The sequence below is a fragment of the Lates calcarifer genome, linkage group LG7_2, assembly GCF_001640805.2.
Source record: "Lates calcarifer isolate ASB-BC8 linkage group LG7_2, TLL_Latcal_v3, whole genome shotgun sequence".
Classification (NCBI taxonomy): domain Eukaryota; kingdom Metazoa; phylum Chordata; class Actinopteri; family Centropomidae; genus Lates; species Lates calcarifer.
The window spans coordinates 11,255,735-11,269,036 of NC_066854.1; the positions used below are offsets into that span (position 1 = coordinate 11,255,735).

Consider the following 13,302-nt stretch of genomic DNA (forward strand, 5'->3'; position numbering starts at 1 on the left):
TAAAAAAAAAAAAAAAAAAAAAAAAAAAAAAAAATCAAAGGAGCGCTCATTTAATCCATCAACCGTCGAACGGGATTTCTCTGTAAAAGAGGCAAAGGTTTAAATCTCAAATTGACAGGCTATCCGCTTAAATAAAGGATTATTCTTTCGGATATGGGATCTACCTTCAAGGTCCCCACCTGCTGGGCACCGTAATGGTGGTGAGTATCCAGATCTTTGGGTCTCTCAGCTTCTTTGACGTGACAGTTTACTTTTATTGAAGGTTATTCGGACTTAAGGCTGAACATATTTGCTGAGACAAGATATCATTGGTATTTTGATGTCTTTTGTTGGAAACTGACGCAACTGACAGGTTAACGTATTGAGGATTTTTAAAAATCTCATATTTTATCGTCGATATAATGCGCGCGTGATAGGCAGACAAAACCACAGTGTGATGTATTTTTTAAAAGCCCCCCCCCCCCCATTCAGTATATCGTTTTAACTACGCCGAAATGTGGTATTCATTTAATAAAAACTGCTATTTCACTGAAGGTGTTTTAAACTGGCATATTTCAGCCCAGTTATAGACTGTGAGAGGATGAGGTGCACATTTTCCTTCATTTCCAAACAAATGAAATGAACGAAAATAACCTCCACGTCGTGACAAACAAAATACGTTTCAAATATTAGCATCCCCCGACATACGGGGAGGGAATAGTCCTCATAGCTATAGGCCCTTTTGGTGTGAAATGTTAACTATTCATTATATGTGTGGTTTAAAAAGGAAAAACTCTGAAGTGTCTTCATAAATAAGTCACCGGCCGAGGTTACAGGAAATAACAAAGGTCTATTTCTATTTTTGGTAAACCAGTTGCTGTCTATATAGGGGATTGATTACAAGCATAGACACACATCTGGCAAGGACACGCCCAGACTCATTGAGACCCATTCAGGGGTTGATGGTGTGAACCTGTTACATCACAGAGCCCCAAAATACACTTATGGTTGAATATATATGATTAGATTTAGATTAGGACACTTGTTGATGGTTTAGTATTTAACTGCATTACGCTAATACAATGGGGCATGTGGAGAAAACAATGACCGCAGAAAAAATTAACTGAAGCACTCCTGGATTTGCTTGGAGCCATTTCAATCACAGTTCAAGGACCCCAGGTGGCACCCGGACCCCAGGTTGTGCATCACTGGTTTCCAGGGGATGTAGATGGGTGGCTGCTGCAGCTGAAGCGATTAAAAGCATCAACCTCAGTCGGTGGCTCACCGGCGTATGTGTACGTGCCGTCGCCTTTCTTGATATTTTTTTGCTCCTGGGAGTCGTCGCGCGGCTGGTGGTGTATCTAGAGGGGAGAAAACATGATGGCCGCGGCTAATTCGACGAGCTCTCGTCAGTGGTCAGTATAATGCGAAAAGTGTCGATTTCAGAGTCCGGGGGATAACGCGGAGACATCATCAACATGGCGACAGCTGCTGCGGCCCCCTCGGCTCTTTTTGAAACCGCGACAATTAAGGTATCGTCTGACACCCGCTGTCTTTTTATTTCTGATTTCTAATTAGCTCCAGAAGCTTCTACCATGCATTTACTGTCATGTCAGACCTTTTCTGTCGCCGTTAGTTCTCAAGAAAATCAATATAGCAGCCCCAAAATGTAGAGTATCATACCATTAGCCTTTTACAGGTAAAACGTTCTCAAAGTGCTTTAAGGTCACAATAAACTCGCTGTAGACAAATGTATGCGAATGGTGCAGACATGTTCTAACTGTCGTCAGACACATTTAAAATGTCTCAGTTAACAGGTAGGTTTCTATTTATTGTCTGTTTTCCCAGGCGACCGTTATTTCAGTGCTCCTCTTTAAGCACCATGGACAGCAGCGCCCTTTTGACACCATGTCAGATGACATTTCAGCAATTCAGATGAAATTTGAACAACTGAGGTAGATTTAGCAAGCAGAGAGCAAATGTCGTATGTCGGAAAACACTCCAGAGAGATGCTGTATTGTTGTGAGGTCTTTTCAAAATGTCTGATACTGAGCTAGGTTTCCATTTGTTTGTTTTCTGAAGCAGCTGCCCTCTTTCTTTAGCATCATAGATAGTGAAACATCTGTCCACGGAAAAAGAGAGCTATTGTTTCATTTAGGAGCACTTTAAGGGGAGATAGCTGTTGTGGAGATGAAGACATATTGTGTACATGACAGGACAGGTCACAGTTTTTCAAGTCTGTCTTAAAACAACACCCACAAGCTCATATGAACACATTAAAGCAGTTTTTACTGCTGTAATTGTTCCTCCTCACTATACTGGTCATGCAAAAATGTTTCATTGTTCAGTTAAAGCTGAAATGAAGTTTCCTGTTATCATATTTGTATTGTTCACAGTTGCAGTCTTGTTAGTATTAAATTCTGTAATTTTTTGACATTTTTGCTTCCACAGACTGTACTTCTTTGCTGAACTGTGGTGGAGGAACAGTAACACAAAGAGGGGATTTTGTGCTGAAAAGACAGTAAGTGAGGAGGATGCTCACTGCATTTATCTAAATCAGACTGCTGAGGCCTCATAGTAGCTGCACCTTAACTGTGGAAGATGTTTTTGAGATCTCTTAACAGCCAGTATGGACAGGACAAAAACTCAGTGTGGTACTAAAGTACCAAAAACTGTATCGATGCACAGTGACATTTGAGTGCTATTTTAGGAACATGAAACATGTGTAGGGTGCCAGATCACCCTACATCACCCCAGTGACAGACAGGAGTTGGAGCATGACATAGGCCTTGTGTCAGGGTTTTGTGTCATCATTTAGAAGGCTGAGTGGTGGCTGTTTTGTGACCATTAGAACAGTTGCTGACATAGATTATTCTCTTTCCAAAGGGTTTAGATTGACTGAGCTGTGTCAGTGTAACCCTTAAAATATCAAAAGATTTAGAAATACTATACAAACATCATAGGCTGTATCTGTGAACCAGATTACCTCTAATTACATAGATACAATGATCCCTCTTAGTGCCAGCATACATAAGTGCAGAAATGTTGGCTGTCCCTATATGTTTTCAGTCTGTCATGTTACATTTGACTCCAGGGATGACCCTGCTGATAGGTGGGCCCAGAGGTGATAATAGAACTACGAGGTCGATCAGGCTTCGACAGACTGCCGCATTGCCACCCACCCAAGCAGCTCAAGCTAGACAAGCTGTCAGGCCAGACATCACAACACGGGTCCCGGGGCAGTCTTTGGGACACAAGCAGATGTGTTTTATGAGATGCCCCTATGGGAGAAGCTTCAATTAATTCACAGTTTATGGCTGAGGAATTCTTCAGAACACATTTGCTGGCTGTTGTGGCTTTCAAGTAGTAATGCACTGCAGTAATAATGGATGTTGTGCTTGTCTGGTCAGAGTTAATGAGATATGGCTATATCTATATCTATATGAGATACACATGCTGATGATGTGGGGTCTTGGGTGGGCTTTGTGGGGCCAGGAATGGGTGTAAGGGACACTGCAGAATTTCTTCTTAACAAAAAAACAATCAATAGGTCTCCTCACTTTGAATGACCTGTATGTTAAAGGTCGTGATGTTGATTGAGTACGGTTACAGGGCACACATACACATATGCCTTAACCAAAATGGTCGCACTCTGCAGCCATGAATATATGTAGTTGCTCTCTTGCTGAGAGTGAGATGAGAAGGTTGAGATCATTCTCATATTTGTCTGTTCAATATGAAGCCAGGAGACAGCTAGTGTACAACATTTAACACACACACTGTGAGGTTTTTGAGGTGCTTCTAAGAGTATTTTTTAACCTTTGGACAGAGTCAGGCTAGTACCTTTCCCTGTTTCCATTCATAATGCTAAGCAAGGCTAACCCGCTGTTACCAAATGCTTTTCTTTTTACTTTTATTTACCTGCAGACATGAAAGTGGCATCAATTCTTACATCTAACTCTTTACAAGAAAGCAAATGTCTAACTGTTTCTGCTGTTTATGTGTAGAAACAAGCTTTTCTATTAGCAGATTTTATGGTTGATAACCTGGTTACTGGGTTTTTAATGTTTTCATTCTGTTGTTTAAATTAAGAATTGAGGTGTGTGAAATAGGGGGCTTTGAAATAGTTTAGGTAGTAGTATGACATCATGCCAGTGTTTGACCTGGTACATAAAGTTCAAAACTGTTCCAGACGTCCTGTGAGTTGCTTTATACTTAGGCACAGGCTGAATGTCAACATAGCCTGAAATTTCCCCTTGCTCTACCCCTGCCTTTTAAAGTAGAAAGAAAAATAGGTTGTTGGGGCGGTCTCTGTTCCTCCATTTCCATTTGGAAAAAGCAAGAAAAACTGATGAATCAAGGAGACATCACTTTTGAGTTTCTGCCAGAGGGGACGTTCCTGTTTTCTGGGCCAGTACAGTGTCCCAGGAGGAAGAAGGCCCACCTGTGAGACTGCAGAGACTGGGAGGCACCATGGATGCGCTGATAATGGCCCACCAGGGTTTTTTGGGAAGATCTTGTTTGTGTGCCTTCCCTCTATTTCCTGTGAGAGTAAGATGGGCTTCTGGGTGTGAAGGGTGGTACAGTAGATGGTTTACAGGGGGAATTGGATATTGCTGCTGACTAGTGCAAGAAAAAAATCCACAATTACTGTCAGCTATATTTGTTTCTACTGAAAGCTATTGTGGAAAAAGTTCAGTCATTCAATTTTTTCTAATTTGAGGCCATCCACCAATTAATTGTAGCATTAAAAGGAAAGTACTGCCTCTGACTCTGTAAAAGCCACTCTCTCCATGAAGTGGAATGGGGAAAAGTGGCCAGATTATGTTCTATTCTGAGAGTCTTTTTCACATGCTGTCCACCTCAGTTGTTGCTGGCTATTTCTGTGCCCCTGTGAATCAGCTGAAGGCGTGTCACTAACGTCAGACCCCATATTCATTGCCTCTCTAAAGCCTCCACCCTACCTGTGACCTCTCACTGCTTCTTTGATTAAAACATTCTGCCCATGACATACAGTACGATTTTCATTTCAGAAACATAAAAATGCCTTTTAGCAGATAGTTGGTTTGTTTCCAAAGCAAAATTAAGGCATATCAATACATTAGGTTTGTGATTTGTGATCATCTTTCTGATATGAATTCTAGTCATCAGTCATCGGTTATAAAACAGGCATCAGAGCCCAAATGGAAACGTCAGACTATTGTGTTACACAGTAAGGCACTCAAATTGGTATTAGTCACCCTATCAACCATTTGAGTGTGAAATGTGCTGTGTTTCATGTGTTCTCTCCTCTAGCCTTTCAAAGGCAGTTCTGTATTATGTAATGTAAGTGTAATATAGGGAGAAATTCTATCTATATACCAATAATGTAGATAGCTAAGGTCAAAACATGAAGGCCATTTCCATGTCTCAGGTGATATTTCTTTTTAGCTCCTCTAAGCCATGCATCTCTTTATGTCTAATGTCTGAGAGTCACTATTATGTGAAAGTGACAACGTTAAACTGACAAGATCAGACCTGGTAACATTTCTGCCTTGGTTTGGCCAGGCCTTTTCCATGTGGAGTTTGCATGTTCTCCCTGTGGTTTCTGAGTGCCCTTGCTTCCTCCCACAGTTCAAGACTGCAGGTTAGATTAACTGGCAACTCTAAATTGCCTGTAGGTGTGAATGTGAGCATGAATGGTTGTTTTTCTCCCAATGTCAGCTGGGATTGGCTCTAGCTGCCCCCTTGCATCCCTCAAAGGATAGCTAATGGCTGGATAACTGGGAATCAGCTGGTTTTAAATTCTTTTCATGTCTGATCAGTCTTTGGACAGATTTTTGGTGCAAGATAGAAGAGAATTAAAAAAAAATCACAGTTTTTGTCATTCTATGAGCACTTTCAGACTATATACACAAGGCTGTGGAATTCTCTGTCTGATAAATGAGAAAATTGCTGAGAAAATGTAGAAAATTAAGTGTACAAGGCAGTTGCAAGTGTCCCTCACACTCATCACAGTCATTAATTATGACTTCATTGAAAGACATTTTAAAAAATCAATTACATAGCCTTCACATTTTCTTCCTTCACATCTTCCTTTTCAACTCACCACTGTTTTCCAGCAGTGATACTAGTTCCTTTTGTGCACCAGGTGCCAAATATCATGCAAGCATTATGGCTCTTTCCAAGCTCCATTCATTAACATAAAAGACACCATCAAAAAGCCATCACTTTATCAGCTTGATGAAATGAATGAGAAGTAAAATATATTTGAGTAATGAAGGTTTTGGGTGTTTTTGTCAGACTGTCTCCTCATTCTAAAGCCCTTTTCAAACAGGGACTATGTAACACTGCTGGCTGCATCATACACCAGTTTGTGCCTCTCATGTAACATTACATTTGAGTCTCAGCATTACGCATTAGATTTTCTGTAACATGGAATATTGTTAAACAACACTTGTAAAGCTTTTAAGAGGACTCTCAAAAGCTCTTCTGATGCTGTGTTCTGACAGAAAGCCAAGCAAATTTTCACCTTGCATCGTTTATGCAAATTTGACCAGTGAACAGAACTCAAGAAAAACTCCAGCTCTGTCTGTTATTCACCAAAGTTTAGTTTGAATGTATGCTTTGTAAAATATTAAATACTTTAAAGACAACCAAAGAAAATGTTGGTTCACATACAGGCTGAGCAGAGATAAATGTAATTTTCTAGCCAAGTGTTGTTCAATCACCTTCTTTGTTTTTTAAATGTCTCACAAACTTGGTCTTGATGAAGCAATGTAATGTATTCCATGTCTGAAAAAAGCTTTAGAGTGGGGAGACTCCTCCCTTAATATCATTTATCCAGGCAGGGATTCCAACATCTCATGCTTACAGAATGATTCAGGAAGATGACCTCCAAAGGTGAATTAATTTACTATTTTCAGAAGCCTGGCCCTGACTCCTGTCCCATCCCCCCCCCCCCAATTCCTTTCTGACTGCAGCTCCCTGCCCCAGCTGAGCCCCTCGCTGCCCTCTGAAGAAGCAGGATGACAAGATGGCACAGCTGCTTGTACCGCCCGGACCTGACAGCTTCCGCCCCTTCGTCCCCGAGTCGCTGGCCGCCATCGAGAGGCGCATCGCCGAGGAGGAGGCCCGGAGACCGCGGGCCGAGCGCCGCAGCGACAGCGATGACGAAAATGGGCCAAAGCCCAACAGTGACCTGGAGGCAGGGAAATCTCTCCCCTTCATTTATGGGGACATCCCTCCCCACCTGGTGTCCACCCCTCTGGAGGACTTGGACCCCTTCTACAGCAATCAGAAGGTCAGTTATTATCAAAGTTATTAAAAGAGTACTTTTAAGTCCATCCTGTGGAGGTGTAATATTGACACTGACGTGGATGGATACCTTGAAGACACTGTTCTTAACCGTTGGCCTGAAAGCAGCATTATGTATAGAGATTTAGCTTTCAATTATGTATGACTCAAGCACTGAATTTTGATACATTACAGGTCTGTACTTAGTCCAAGCTTTTTAGACTCTAAAAGCTTGAAGTTAATTGCCCGATGCTCTCAATAAACTATTTTAAGGAACCCCATGGGCAGATGTAGCAATTTCCTCCCACGTAAGACAAACTTCTGCTGAAGAAAGATAACCGCTGAATACATTAGCTTCCTATCTTTTCAGTGAGGGCAGATCAGTTTTTATCAGAGGGTACTGTAGACTGTGGCTCATTTAAAACAATATTTTATAATGTTGGTCACTACCATTCACTTATTGAACAGATTTCATTCTTTTGAAATATTGTGACTCTATTCAGTGTGAGATATTTTACTCTTACAGTTTAGAATCTTAACTTAGAGATCAGAAAAGTGAAATCTGTGCTGTTATAATTGATTTAGCTTTGCAGTCTTAAAGTCTTATTTTCTTAAATAGCAGACGAGAATATTAAATAAGCAAATTAAATATGAAGCTGCAGAAGCAGCCACTCAGCTTAGAATGAAGACTGGAAACAGAGGGTAACGCTCGTCTGACTCTTTCCAAAAGAAACCAAATCTGCAAAAATGTCAACATATAACCTCCTGTAAAATATTTTTTACATTTTTGTGCAGATTAGTGAGCTTTGATGTTGGTGGGTGTTTTTGTTAGCTTTAGACAAAGCCATTTGTTTGATTAACCTGCACAAAAACTGAGATGTACATGGTTTTTTGGAGACATAATCACTGATTAATAAACGTAAGAGGTGTGGTTAGGTGTGTTTTTTTATTAGACTTTACACCACACTAGCTGTTTTCCAGAGTTTCCAGTTATTATGCTAAGCTAAGCTAACTATCTGCTGGTTGTAGCTTTTGTATTTAGTGTGCAGGCATGAGAGTGGAATCAATCCTCCTAAATTAATGGATATTTACTTATAACAAAGTATTTTACATTGTTGTATTGAAACCTCATTTAGCTAAAGGATCTGAGTACTTCTTGAATAACAACTGGCTGATTCTTTACAATATTAAACTCAAACAAATCTACTACATTTAGTGTTTCCACAGGAGAGATGTTAAATTTTTCAACATGAATGTGCTCAGCCAAGTCAGAGCCTTCAAAGCATGGGCCAACAGAGGTGCTAAATGTTAATCTAAACTGTTGTGCCAGTTGAACTACAGTGCCAAACATGTCATGCCTGAGGTGGACTCATCTAGCTTCATTATAATAACAACCTCAGACTCTGTGCAGAGGCTGGGCGAGGATGCAGCTTAGCCTTGTCTGCTGTTATGACTTATCACACATGCACAAAAACAGGCATGATGAGTAAATACAGGAGAAGACATGTAGTCTAACATATGCAGTTTGTATCAAATGCTATTACAGCACTGTTTTAGCTCTCCCCCTGGGTGCTGCATGTCTCACATTGAACAAATAAGGTGAACAGGGACAACACAAAGCTTTGTATGATAAAGATTTTAATTCATTTTGTTTTGTTTCTCTTTCAGACCTTCATAGTATTGAATCGCGGGAAGGCAATCTTCCGTTTCAACGCCACTCCTGCCTTGTACCTCTTAAGCCCCTTCAACCCTCTAAGGAGGATAGCTATTAGAGTTTTAGTACACTCATATCCTTTCAGAGTTTGCTATGGTCACAGCTTGATTTGGATTAAAGGGTTTATCAGACAAAAGGGGGATTTAAATTAGCTGATGTTGAAGTCTAAATGTCATGATTGGTTTAGACTTTGTATATTGACATACATCAAGCTTTACAGCAGCTGAGCAGTTGAAGATTAAAATGGATTTTTATATTTCTTGAAGCAGTAATGGATATGGAAATGGTAGTTATGACTGTTTGGCTGTTTTGTTGAGTGTAGTGTATCTTGTCAAATGTTCTATAGCATACACAAGTACAGGGATTTATGTTCGATAACAGAAATGTTCCATTGTGTTCCTTAACTTAGTTCATACGATGTTCAGCATGTTGATCATGTTCACCATCCTGACCAACTGTGCTTTCATGACCCTCAGTAATCCCCCGGAATGGGCCAAGAATGTAGAGTAAGTCCTCAGCCTCAAATTTCTCTTATTGCTGATTGTGATTTTTACATTGACATATATTTTTTGATTAATCCCTTGAACCAAATTACAAATTACAAATATTAGTGCACAGATATGATACACACATTCCTGAAAGCAGTTCAGTTTACACTCTTAAGGGATATAAAGAAGTACAGACTTTGAAGTGAGTTAGCAGTGAGTCAGTATATTAGCCTGCAGCTAACACACTGACTGTCTGAAATCACTTCCTCATTACTCATCACTTCTCCCTGTATAGTAGTCACTTAGTAGTTTACTCTATCGTGAGACTGAGATTTAGCCACATATGAATGGTCGTCGTCATTCACAGGTGTAATGTCACACAATTGTTAATTCTTACATCTGTAAAATATAGCACATTGCATCATGGGATTGTTAGTCATACCATGAACGCTACTTTTTTTTCACTGAATTTTCAAATTTCTGATGTCATTATACAGATTTTAGACACTCAAATAAATTGGTGGAGGGTAAATTCACTATATAATGGATAGGGAGTGATTTCAGACGTGCTGCATTCACGTCATATGGACTGGATGTTAAAGATGGGAAATGATTCCCATGTTAATGACTTGAGAGTATTCATGTCATCAAGACAGATGCATAACTGCAGAGTTGGTTGTGTGAGGAGTACAATACAATTTAATGCCAATATAACACCTTATCCATTCAATTTGAGTTTAATCACAGACAACAGACTTTGGGTAATGCAAGGCGAGTATGACATGAATGCGGTAGCTACCTAGAACATGTATAGCACTACTGACAAACCAATTGATGGAATTTCTGAGAATGCTGAAATATACTCTGAAATAACAACATATGACATGTAAAATGGTATGTAAAAACATGTACCTCTGCTGATGTGAAAATCAAGCAAAAAACAAAGCAAAGGGTTAATAGTAATAATGACAAATTTGATAGAATAGGATACTTAGTGATGTGCGGGAGTTGCCCAAGTGCGCTGTCAATGTTACCAAGCAACAAATCTTACATTATATTATGGAACAGAAAATAATCTAGAAGAGGTTATAGGCCAGCTGCTATAGTATGCTATCTGAAGTTTGATCTCAGCTTCACATCAGTATTCGCCTTCAATAAATATTGGTCAAGCAAATCAAAGCACAGGTCCTCTGTCTATCAGAGTAGATCAGTACTGTACACTGCAGCATTTTCAGGAGATAATGTAATTATCAGAAAGCTCTTGAAGAAAATGGTAGACTAATAAGATTAGAGGAGGCAGTGATACATGTTATTTAAAAATCCAGTACTGCAGTGCACACAGTGAGCCTGTCACGTTGCTTCTGAGCAGTGGAGCCGTTAACCAACATCATTACTTCTCTCTGTGTGTTTTCATTTCCTCTCTTCTTCACCTTGTTTACCAGGTACACATTCACAGGGATTTACACCTTCGAGTCCCTTATAAAAATCCTGGCCAGGGGCTTCTGTGTGGGGAAGTTCTCTTTCCTCCGAGACCCATGGAACTGGCTGGATTTCAGTGTTATCCTCATGGCGTAAGTATTATGACAAGCATAGTTAGGATCAGCTTAACATGATCTGGCGTAGATTAAGAGGCCAAATGCTTTAATGCTAATCAGCCCAGCAGCCTATTAAGTCCCACTGAATGTGAGAAGAAGACAGAGAAATGAAGAGGGGCATGATAATCTGCAGCTTATTGGTGTATGTTTTGAGAGCATAGCCAGAAATCTCAGCTCTACTCTGTTATAATGGATGTGAGCCCTAAAGCATGGAGTATTTTGGCCCAGATTTGTCCCATGCCTCAATGACTTCAGCTACTTGTCTTGAAACTACAAAACAAAGCCTTGAGCATTAGGTTACATCGCGAATGTTAGTCTGTATGTATGTGTTGAGATGAGGGATTTCTCACTGATCACATAATACATTTTCATTTTGTTTTTAATTATGTAATTCATTAATTATGTAATTCGTGATGCTTTCTCAGATGTTTATGTCTGCACATGTAATGGGTTTCTGCCTGTGCAATGCTGTGTGGTAACTGTGCATTTGATCCTGCAGGTATATAACAGAGTTTGTAAACCTAGGCAATGTTTCAGCTCTGCGCACATTCAGAGTATTGCGAGCTTTGAAAACTATCTCAGTAATACCAGGTAAGGCTGCCCGCGCCTGCTGCCAGCACTCCTGCCATTTGTCCTCTGTGCGTGACCGTTTGCCGTTCCCTCCTCTCCCCCTTCCCCTTCCCATGACCCTCCTTTTGTCTTGTCATGCCATGTGTGTGGGTGCCTGACTTGCGTGCGTGCGCGTATGTGCGTGTGTCCCACACCTTTTCCGAAATGCCCCTCTACCCAACTCCCGCCCCCTCCCTTCCTCCTCCTCCCCCTTCCCTACCTTCCCTTACAGATATGTCACAGAGTTTGTGGACCTGGGCAATGTCTCAGCACTGCGAACCTTCAGGGTTCTACGAGCCCTGAAAACTATATCAGTCATCCCAGGTGAGAGAGCCATCCAGGCCTATAGGGTTAATCAAATGCTAGCAGCTAACTGGCGTTTTGCTAACATCCAAGCACCCCCTCCCTGCCCCGTCTCAGCTCATCTCACTGTAGCTAAGCCTGATGACGCTCGTCGCCGTCCCTCATGCTGCCTTCGTCCCAAGGCCAGTAAAAGCTGGAATCTGGCTCCAATCTGCAGAGATTGACAGGATTCTTAGCTTTTAGATACATCCTTTAAGGCAGAATTCTTTTTGGTTGAAATCTATTCTTGCCTTGGGAGCCTTACAAGTAGATTTTGTGCACTATTTGTTTTTCCTTTTTGCATGAGACATTGCAAAAGCCAGATTTTCTGGTGGCAAGCACTTGTGTGTGTAGGGTTCCTCCTCACCTTGTTTTCCTGTGCATGTCTTGTTCAGTGTTGTGTGTTTCTTTGGAGAAATTGTGATATGGTGAGTGGTGGTTGGGTTACAGCGTTCTAAACACTAACTATTCAGATCACAAACTAACATAAAGGTCATATGTAAACCATCCAGGAAAACTGTCATTGGGTCTTTGTATAAAGAGGATCATCTAATTCCACAATATGTATTACTTATTCAAGCTGTCATTCTACATTTAGGCCTAGTTTAAACATGTTGGGCTTTGTTTTTGTGGCAGTGCAAAGTCTAGTATCAGCTGTACTAGGATACCAATGGTATTTTCTGAGCATTTTTCCTGGGACTTTGGTATTTATTAGCACAGTGCACATGGCACAAAGGTGGGGGAAGTTGCAACAGAGTGGTGTTTTGGTGAAAATCGAGTTGTTAATGTTGAGAAAGCCATGCAAATACCAAGTCCTCTGCAATGTTATTCTATTTGAGGAAGAGTTTGACATTTTGGGAAATAATCCTATTTGCTTTCTCACTGAGAGTTCAAGGAGATTAACCTACCACTCCCATGTCTGTTTGTCTCAAGGCTAGAGCCAGTAGACCATTAGCTTAGCTTAGCTTAGCAAAACATAGAGACTGGAAAAGAGGAAGAGTAGCTAGCTGGCTAAGTTCAAAAATACACCTGCCACCTTTAGAGGTGCTAGTATGCAGATTATTTTAAATTTGGACACAGCCAGGTTAGGTGTTTCTCCCTCCTCTACAATTTAGTGATCTGTTTTCCTCATGCTCCACTACAGCTGCATGAGAAAGTAATGTAATGTAACTGGCTGAAAGAATAACAATTAATCAGCACAATTACCCTCCTCATATTCCTCTTCACTCACCCTTGTTCATAGTGCTGTGCCTGTATGGATATAAACAGAATGTGCATTTGGATACGTCCTCGTTGACCC

General features: G+C 40.7%; 1 protein-coding gene across 5 annotated transcripts in view; it reads left to right on the forward strand.

Moving 5' to 3' along the window:
- Positions 1-108: 108 nt before the first annotated feature.
- Positions 109-13,302, forward strand: part of scn1lab (sodium channel, voltage-gated, type I like, alpha b) — a 37,989-nt gene continuing 24,795 nt past the window's right edge. For 2 of the 5 annotated variants that reach the window (XM_051066021.1, XM_018701710.2), the window contains exons 1-3: positions 9,264-9,474; positions 10,899-11,027; positions 11,893-11,984. In XM_051066021.1, the coding sequence (XP_050921978.1) occupies positions 9,386-9,474; positions 10,899-11,027; positions 11,893-11,984 (310 nt within the window). In that variant the 5' untranslated portion in view covers positions 9,264-9,385. Of the gene's footprint in view, positions 201-6,941; positions 7,262-8,922; positions 9,042-9,263; positions 9,475-10,898; positions 11,028-11,550; positions 11,643-11,892; positions 11,985-13,302 lie in introns of those variants that run through there. The other 3 variants (XM_018701704.2, XM_018701705.2, XM_018701711.2) reach the window with 3 other exon arrangements.